Source organism: Salarias fasciatus, chromosome 11 (genome assembly GCF_902148845.1).
Source record: "Salarias fasciatus chromosome 11, fSalaFa1.1, whole genome shotgun sequence".
Taxonomy (NCBI): domain Eukaryota; kingdom Metazoa; phylum Chordata; class Actinopteri; order Blenniiformes; family Blenniidae; genus Salarias; species Salarias fasciatus.
The window spans coordinates 11,779,637-11,789,395 of record NC_043755.1 but is presented as its reverse complement, the minus strand read 5'-3'; the positions used below and the strand labels follow the sequence as shown (position 1 = coordinate 11,789,395).

General features: G+C 43.3%; 1 protein-coding gene across 1 annotated transcript in view; it reads right to left on the bottom strand.

Moving 5' to 3' along the window:
- LOC115396690 (neural-cadherin) overlaps nt 1-9,759 on the bottom strand; it is a 124,725-nt gene that overhangs the window by 54,121 nt on the left and 60,845 nt on the right. Inside the window, exons 4-7 of the mRNA XM_030102674.1 lie at nt 8,761-8,965; nt 4,352-4,463; nt 2,710-2,959; nt 2,015-2,157 (exon numbers count right to left, since the gene is read on the bottom strand). Coding sequence (XP_029958534.1) covers nt 2,015-2,157; nt 2,710-2,959; nt 4,352-4,463; nt 8,761-8,965 — 710 coding nt within the window. The remainder of the gene's footprint in view (nt 1-2,014; nt 2,158-2,709; nt 2,960-4,351; nt 4,464-8,760; nt 8,966-9,759) is intronic.

Below are 9,759 nucleotides of genomic sequence, written 5' to 3'. Positions count from 1 at the left end.
ACTTTCCCCTTCAAACAGCCGTTCTAACTGTCCGGCAGTGACTGACTCACAGCGCTCATGTGCTGAATGTGTCGACTCAGAGGAATATCAGAAAGTGAGAACAAAATATGAACTGACCTTTAACCATCAGGTGAACACTGACCAAAAATGTCCTCCAAATGTTTTTTGTTTCTCCACAAAAAAAAAAAAAACAGGCACATTAATATTTAAACACATCAACCAGACACACAGAGGACATGAGCAGTTTGTGTGTGTGGGCTGTAGCGATTACAAATGTGTGTGTATTCATGTTCTTGTTATTTATGCATGTTATGTGTGTGCCTGTGTGTTCCAGGGGGTTCACTGGCCTCGTTAATGCTACCAAGCTTGATCCCCCAAATACTTGTCACCATGGCAACAGCCATTTTACCGTGTGTTTGTGTGTGTGTGTATTGTTATCTGTATGCAGTTGTGTGTGTGTGCACATGAATGTGAAATGATTGTGGTGAAGCTCTGTGTTTGGGAGCTAATAACACATTTCTAATCATTCATGTGTTTTTCGTTCCATTAGGAGCAGAGCTGGTCGCCGGTTGTTGGCTCATGAAAGTCTCCAGAGAAAAGAATCTCAACAACTACTTGCTAGATGAATTTTAAAGTTAATGATTCCACTCATTTAAGATCCTACCAGCCTCTGAACAACATTGCTTTAAATCTTTTCGCTACACAAACTGAGCCCAGAAAGGTTTGGTAGATTATTTCTTTGTTGTCGCATGGTTTCTTAGTAATCGTACGTCTGGAAACCTGTTTATTTTCCTTATAAATGGCTTCACTTTTGGAATAAACATGCATTTGTGGACCAAGCGGCAGAGCTGAAAACATGGCTTGGCCCCAGAAAAAGAAAAGAAAGAAAAAAAAAAAGCCAGATCTTCGCTGCCAAGGCCAAACAACTTGCTCTGCTGTTGATTCCAGTTTTCGAGCTTCTGCTGCCCCAAGGTGCTGACAATCACATGGCAATCACTCAATCTCCAATCTGGCGTTACCAGAAGCCCGTCAGCTTGGGCGCACTGTGCGTTCGGAGTCAACAACACGACCATGTTGTTTAGCTTGCAACAAATGGCGCTTTACGATGAGATGCTTTCCCTCCAAGAGGAGGAGGTGTTCAGCTCCGGCGGCCATTTCTGGTTCTTCCACATTCCACTGAGACCCTTTGTTTGTTAAATGAATAACTAAATACACTCTTGAATTAGCAATATTTGTTGTTTCTTCTGAATCCAATCATATGATCAACTAAACAACCCTGAATCGATTTAAAAGCACGATCAGCTGGATTGGAGTAAAAGCAGACCGTTCCATGCATATTCAGAGTCGAACCAGCAGACAAATCAGCAACAAATGCAAGTTCTCGGACGATAGGCAGAAATCAGTGTACACAGATTAAAACCTTTTATGTATCAAGAGAACATGTAAACTTTGGAAAGAAAGGCCCTCAGGATGGGACTCCAGCCGGGGGTCGTGTCACTGTGAGTGATAACCGCTACACCACTCTGCGCCGCAGTAAGCACTGTTATATCAAAGAAGTAATCTACCAAACAAAACCTTCCTTACTTTTATTAGCAGCTATATTTTTTCAGTGGTGCCAGGACTGAAATGTTTCTGTGTCCAGAGTGGGAGATGCTTTATTAATGAAACATTAAAACCAGTGCAGAGTCGTCTATAAATCAACATGACCACTTTCTTCCCGAGTCCTTTATTAACTCTGGGGAACAGCTCAATATTACTTTTAAGCTTAAACATCACTTTTTCTTGTGCTGCCTCCAGTAAAGCGCTGCCTCACACTGAGAAATTAGGAAAGTGTAATTACTCCGCAGCTGTGAGGCGCGTTAACCTTTTGTTGTTGATTGCTTGAGTGTAATCAGCCAAACTCTCCTTGATGAAAAAAAGTACCTGAGTCGAGTGCGACTGAAACGTCGGTTGGGTTTGTGTGTATTAAAAACACCAGCAGGAGCGTTCTTTAGTGTGCATTTTGCTTCCTCACCCTTCTGATTGTCCAGCAGGAAATTGCTGTCCTCGTTGCCGCCAGTGATGGCGTACGAGACGGCGTCTCCATCTGGGTCGTTGGCATGGACGATGGCAACCAGCGTGTCTGGACCAGCATCCTCACTGAGGAAGGTCTTATAGCTGAGAGAGGGGGACGGGAGAGAGTGGGGTTTATCCACAGACGCAGTATACACAAGTCTTTACTGAGAGTTTCATATTATGGACCATGGGAAAAATATAAATGCAATCACGTACACACACATGCATTTACGCCCAATATATTAACTACTCCTCTGTATACACCAACAAAGATTTCAAAAAAGAACAAGAAAAAATGATAAAATTGAGAAAGATGAAGATAAGAGTAAACTAAAGATGATATAAGAAAGGTGTGGAGTAAAAGAAAGCGAAAAGTGTGAGGCAGACAGAGGAGCGAGAGGCGAGGTGACGATGAAGTGAAAGCAGATGGAGAAGAACAGCAGGATTAAAAATAGAGTCTGAATTAAAAACAAACTTAATTAGCAGATTGACTCTGTAGGCGAGAGAAACAGGCGGCGGCAGAAGTGTGGCAGAGAGAGACGGCGGCAGACAGACAATGTCTGCTCAACAAAGTGACAATAACAATACGAAAGGTGATTAAAAGTTAAACGAGGAACTCCTGGAAAAGTGGAGAAATGACAGCGTTCCCCTTACGTGCTCTGGGAGAAGACGGGCGCTTCGTCGTTGCTGTTGGTGACCCTGATGCGGACGGAGGCGGTTCCCGTGCGCGGGGTTGTCCCCGCGTCCACGGCCACCACCACGAATTCATAGATGTGATTGGGCCGCTCGTAGTCCAGGCGGTGGGCGGGGCTGACCACGCCGCTCGCACTTATGTCAAAGTCGCCGCTGGGGACGGAGTAGGTGAGCTCCGAGTTCACGCCCGAGTCGCAGTCCCGGGCCAGCACTGGATCGCAGGATGGAAGGACAGGGAGAGAAGAATGAAGGAGGGGGTGGGAGTAAATAAAAGAGAAAAGAGGAGATTAAACAGTTACATGAGGTACGAAGGGCATCTAATCAAGATCTGTATAAGTTTGTATGTTTTTTTAACATGTGAGGACCAGGATGATCACATGTCCCCCCTTTTATAGTTCTTAGTGAGGACTGACTGGTGCTCTGGGCCTTGAGACTGACAGCAGTTTGCAGAATAAAGGACGCTGTGTGTGTGTGTGTGTGTGTTCTCGTATTTCTATCCTTGTCGGGGCCAAATGTCCCCACCAAGGATAGCAAAACGTGGAACGACGTGCCTTGTGGGGACCTTTTTCCGGTCCTAAGTAGGAGAAACAGTGTTTTCTTGACCATGTTGTTGTTACTGAAAAAAGTAAAAGTGCAAAAACATTTCTTTAGGGTTAGGCTTTGTTGTGGTGTGGGTTAGGGTTAGGGTAAGGGTCAGGGTTAGGGGCTAGACATGAATGGGAGTCAATGGACGGTCCCCACAAGGATAGAAATACAAGACTGAGCGTGTGTGTGTGTGTGTGTGTGTGTGTGTGTGTGTGTGTGTGTGTGTGTGTGTGTGTGTGTGCACACGCGCGTTTTTCTACACTTGTGGGGACCAAATGTCCCCACAAGGATAGGACAACCTGGCACGATGTGCCTTGTGGGGACCTTCTTCCCGTCCTAATGAGGAGAAACAGTGTTTTTTTGACCATGTTGTTACTGAAAAAAGTAAAAGTGCAAAAAACATTTCTTTAGGGCTAGGCATTGTTGTGGTTTGGGTTAGGGTGAGGATAAGGGTCAGGGTTAGGGGCTAGTAAATGCATTATGTCAATGAGTGTCCTCACAAGGATAGAAATACGAACCTGTGTGTGTGTGTGTGTGTGTGTGTTTGGTCTTCGACAGCTTCAGGGTTCAAACTCAGGTAAGGGTGCAGTGTAGCCCCACTGCATTTGTGAGTGTCCTCAAACAGAAGTAAAAATGTTTGTGTGTGTGTGTGTGTGTAGGTGTGTGTGTGTGTGTGTGTGTGTGTGTGTGTGTGTGTGTGTGCTCTGCATTGGCTGTGTGCCTAATAAGAGCAAAGCCTCGTTGAAGTCGGACTGTTTGATCTCCACCAGTCACCAGCAGCTATGACAGATGGCATACCACACACACACACACACACACACACACACACACACACACACACACACACACACACACACACACACACTACATTTTGTCCACAGGTGTTGGATGCGCTGGAGTTGTGTTCACTGACAGAGGGCAAATAGTTTATCAGAACCTGCTCAGATCTCTCTCTCTCTCTCTCTGTCTGTGTGTTTGTGTCTGTGCCGGAGTGTGTGTGTGTGAGTGTGTGTGTTACCTTGCAGCAGCGACGTTCCAGGTGCGACGCTCTCAGGTATGTTGTCTCTGGTGTAAATGGAGTGGAGGAACTCTGGCGTGCAGTCGTTCTCATCCGTTATGTGGACGATCACCTGCAGGGAGCGTCTCACTGTTATTATCTGCTGTTTTCACATCATAAATGATCCCAACGTGAAGCAGCAGGAACAACCTACTGACTTATTTCATCTTTATAAGAAAGTCAAAATACCATCAATGGTCAATAGCACAAACATAGGAGAAAATGCTGAGTTGAAAAGTGCACCAGAAATGAGACTAGTAATACTGAAATTCACCAGCAGGTCTGCTCCTCCAGCATTTCCCAGATAATGTTATTTTTTTTTTTAGTCAATGCAGAGCAGTCTTCAAAGTTTGATCCCTTTCAAACTCAAACCTGCTCATTATTCCTGTTTCTAACAGAAACTTTGAGAGTGAAATGTTCACTTTATTCCTGTCAACTGAAAGACGCCATGATGAAGAGAAAATTATCCATATTCACTTCACCCGTCAGCGGTCAAGATGTGGTTTCAGCCACGGACGTTTAGTTGCTGCGATCCTGAAGTTACGTGACTGAAGCGGAGTTCAAGTGAGCCTAAGATCAGATCTCTAGTTCTGAGTACTTCAGCCTCAAAAATCATAAAAAAAAACAAACAAACAAACAAACAAAAAAAAAACTATTTCTATATGGCCAAAAATAAACCTTGTTGAACATTATATGTGTCATAAAGTTATTTTCCTGCAACAAAAAACACATCAAGAGAAAAAAACCTTCATTTAGGATTTTATGTAGTCTGTTGTAAACTGAGTGTATTTGCATTATTAGCAAACCGGTGATATAAAGGCTGGAAATAAAGTGTTAGTTATTTCTCATCTTCACTCAGAGTCAGCAGGTTTCCAAGTTAGGGTGTGATATTAGTTGGACAGACTTACCCTTAATAAATAGATGTTCTTATTTACAAAAATAGTTCATGCAAACATTATGAAGACAAATCTTCCTTGCTCGAGGAGAAAAACCCATTTCCAGGCCGTCTCTTTCTCTCCGCTCCTCCTTTAAACCTCCTAAATCCTGAGCCTCTGTGTTGTCGCCTCTCCCTCGTTCCTGTCCAGTTCACCCACTATCCGGAGCTGCTGGAGCTCAAACCAAAACCCTATTTTCCATTCCCATAAAGCCTGATTTAACTGGTGAGTCTGCAGACGCGGCCACCTGAGCAAAGATTTCCTCGGCGGGGTGAACCTTCGACACGCCACCTGTGCAGTAATAACAGCGGGGCGGCGGACGGGCACGCTGAGAGGATTTAGATGCCCGACTGCTTCTGCAAACATGCATTGAATATTTAGGAGATTTGTGTGTAAACAGGAAGAAAAGTAGTTATTACTTTCACTATGGCCCCAACGGGTGAATACGTATGCAGCACGCAAAAGTATACTGAGCTTTAAAGACCGATGCAATTGAAAGAAGGAAAAAAAAAAAAAAAAATTCAATAAATAAATAAAAAAACACTCGAGAATTATTAATTCTCCAGCTAGCACAATACGATAAAATAAAATGAATTATGTCACATGTTTAAAAAGAAAAAAAAAAGTAGTCTGATGTAAATGAATAGAAGAATTTTTTTTTTTTAATTAAAGCCTAAAATTACTCATACCTGTGTGGATTACAATTAGAGAAAAAAATCCAGACCTCACTTCTAGATCGCACTGTATGTCTGCTAGCTGGTAGCATTCTATGCACATTGCATATAAACTGCCTCTTTTGTTTTCCTTACCAAACCTCAGAGGGCCCACTTATCACCTCAGAGCTGTTAAGGTGAACTTGGTAAGAAACAGCTGTCTGCAGATGAATCATGCGTCTGACTTCACACTTTATCAGGCAGCATGATGGATTTATTTGTGTAAGAGATGTACCGTTTGGAGGTAGAGTATGATGAGATTGAATACGATGGTTTTAAAGTTGGAAGACAGTGTTAAAAAGACAAGTCCTTTTATCTTTTGATCTGAATCTTGCTCATGAGTGTGTGTGGCTGGTTGTCCATTTACTCACACTCAGATGGGAAAGACACCAAACCCTCATGACCTCACATTGGAAAGAGCCGTACAGACGACAGGTGGAGGATGCTGGGAGGCAGATCTTATTTAGGTCTGATTCCACTGTAGTGGCATTAACCGTCTCATCTACATGTTCTCTAACAGACAGGAGGAAACGGCCACCTTGACAGCGAGCACATGGGTGTGGAAAATAACGGCGTGATCCAGGATGGAGCATGCTAATGGTCTGGAAATGTCTGATGAAGCTAGAGGCTGTAGAAAGTGCAGAATCTGTAGTGAAATGTAACATTAGGGGAGCTGAGAAGGTTTCAACGCAAACGACTAACACACACACACACACGCGCGCGCACACACTCACACTCACACAGGGCCTTTAGAGTGAATTAGCCAGCCAAGCTTAAAGAGCAGCAGTGGCCTTTGGGGGACGCTGGTAGTTTAGCAGCTATTCTCTGTCTGTCTCAACCATCTGGACACTGAGAGCAGGTGATAATGGATTTCTCTAGGTGTGTGTGCATGTGCGAGTGAGTGTGTTAATGTGAACAGATGTAGGTATCTGCTGGATAAAGTCTTCCCGGCTTACCGTGAGAATAGGGGTCAGTACTTAGCAGCCAGGTTTCTGCACTTAGCACTTTGTATTCTGTGTGTGTGTGTGTGTGTGTGTGTGTGTGTGTGTGTGTGTGTGTGTGTGTGTGTGTGTGTGTGTGTGTTTCATCCACTTTGACTCTATCATAATAGGAACTCCATAAAAACACTCAGCAGGATTACCGCGCGGCTCAAATTGCTGATCACAAACTGATCAGACGCGATCGCCGAGGTTTCTGACTGCGGCTTTGAACCGGGCGGGTTTTTCATCATGGGCACTTCGCGGGACGCCCAGCAGCATGTTTTTACCGTTATGCATGCATAATGAACACAAAAGCAAAATAAACAGAAAACGAAACAGTTGCATCACGGCGTCTGATTCAGCGGCGGCTCTCTCGTTCAAAATTAATGAGTTTTCATCAGACAGCGACGTGCTCAGCAGTCGAGGGTCAACACCCTCCAATATGCGTGATGAGCAGCGGTGCAGCTCCTGTTTTGGATTTGGTCTTGTTTATCAGGGGAAGAAGGGCTGCGATGCCCCGTGCCGACCTTTCAACTCACAGCACAACAGCCTCATTACTGAAACGCGACCTGAAGAGTTCAAGTATGTTATTGATGTGATAACAGGAATTAAAATACCCACAACCCTCCACTGGTCAGAAGAAATTCTTGGAAACCTTTAAATTCTCCTCACAGCACCTAGAAAAGTAATACTGCATTAACAGTTCTGAGCGTTAATGATTTGTTCTTAAGCTGTATTTATATTCGCACTGAAACACACTATTTGCATAAAGAGGTCAATCAATACGTGTTGTTATTCTGCTTGAAGACGTCGGTCAATAAATACGATACTTATTTAGTCAATATAATACACTTTGTACAGTAAGTAAACAGAACTGTTCCATCTTATATGAGCTGTGCCAGAAAAGTGAAAAAGGAAACATCATGGTTCGATGGCAGAGAAGCTTTTTATGTTGTGAAGTTGATATAATTAGACACCCGATAAAGGAAAGTACAGTTTTCAGACTTTAAAGCAGACCAGTCCAGTGCTTTTGTGCATTTGTAGAAGACAAGCAGGCATGTTTGTGCCTATGAGATAAATGAATTAGCCATGAGCCTTTAAAAATGTGAAGCCATGTGTGATAAAGACTTTTACATTTTTTCACCAAACAACTGATTAAAAAAGAGAAAAACCCTGCGTTTAGTTTGCACGGTACAAATCAGGAACGATTCAGTGAGCGGGTATTTGCATGTTTGCTGTTTAAGCTGTAAAATCAACAAAGGATGCAAAAGCTAGAACTGCACTGTCTCACAAAAAAACATGAAAACAGTCACTCTGTTCTTTATGGAGAGCGGAATAAAAAGAGTTTGGTGGCCTCTGCAGGTTTATGCCCTGAGAAACAGAGAATTACTCAAGTGGGCGTCTCTCTTCAGTTCAAAGGTCAAAGGGACGGAGGGGAAAACTTGACTTTCAGCAGCAAAACAAAGCAGTTAACTTCGACTTTTGTTCCTCGCACTTGAGCATCATCTGTATTTGTAAATAGTTACTCATATCAGTGAGCCACAAAAGTCCGATAAGTGGGAGGAATCAGTTAAATGTGATATTTGTTTGATACTTAGATGGGATTTTTATTTTCGAAAAGTTTGACCTAGTGTTGTTCAACATGTGAAAGAAGTTTCTGCTGCTGCACTGCTTTATTGTCTTTTGCATTCCCATCCTTTCATGATGATGTGATGTGTGTACATAAAAATGTCTGTGCGTACCTCTGCCACGCTGCTCAGGCCGGTGTCGGGTTCAGAGGCCCGGATCTGCAGCGTGTGGAGGTTGTGGCCGCTCTCGTAGTCCACCGTCCTGGTGAGGCTGAGCGCGCCGCTCTCCTGGTTGATGCTGAACAGATTTCCAGGATTCACCAGAAGCATGTAGGACAAGCTCTTCTTCTGGAAGGAAATGGCCTGAACCACCGCGACACTGCAAGCACAAACAGAAAGGGTGAGGTAAAGGAAGGTGATGCATGTTTGGTCATTTTCTTGGGAAGGTTAGAGGAGAGCAAAAAGAAAGGCACAGCTTTACGTCTTCCTTAAAGAACTGAACTCTATTTTTGTTCTAGTAAAGCTCTCCAGATGCAAGCTTTAAGAAAACTATTAAACAATTACAGCTTCTATTTGTCAGGCACTTTTAAGTTAAGATGAAACTTTTTCTCTTCATTTTGGCACAATGGGCTTTAACTTCTAAAACTCTTTTATTTCGTTCGGAGATTGTATTCTAATAGCTAATGAGGGCAGAAGTGTTTAACATAATGCTCATACAGCAGTTAATGCATCATCACTTCTTGTTTTACCTCCTTTTGCTTGAAGCTTGTAGCTTGGAGCTATCTATACAAGTGGGTTAAATTATACTTTCAATTAAGTTCTTTAAATGTCATGATATTGCTCATTTATATTCACTTCTGCCTACTTTTTCTCATTTCTTCCTTTTTTTTTTTTTTGTTTTTTCGGGGTCCTTCTGTTCTTTTGGTGTTATTCTGTGAAAAGCCCTTTAAAATTTCTGTGAATGAACTCAGATTGCCTTGCCTAAAGTGTAAACATGCCCACAGGTCAGTAAATAGCTGCTCCACATTTCCGTTTCCAAACAGACTTTTAAAGTGAAGCGGGGCTGCGGCGAGCCGGCCGGGCGCCACGGCCAGAGGTTTCACCATCAGTCTGAACTCCGTCGTATCCTGATCAATCAGCAGTCAAAACACAATATCTGACACACATGAGGAC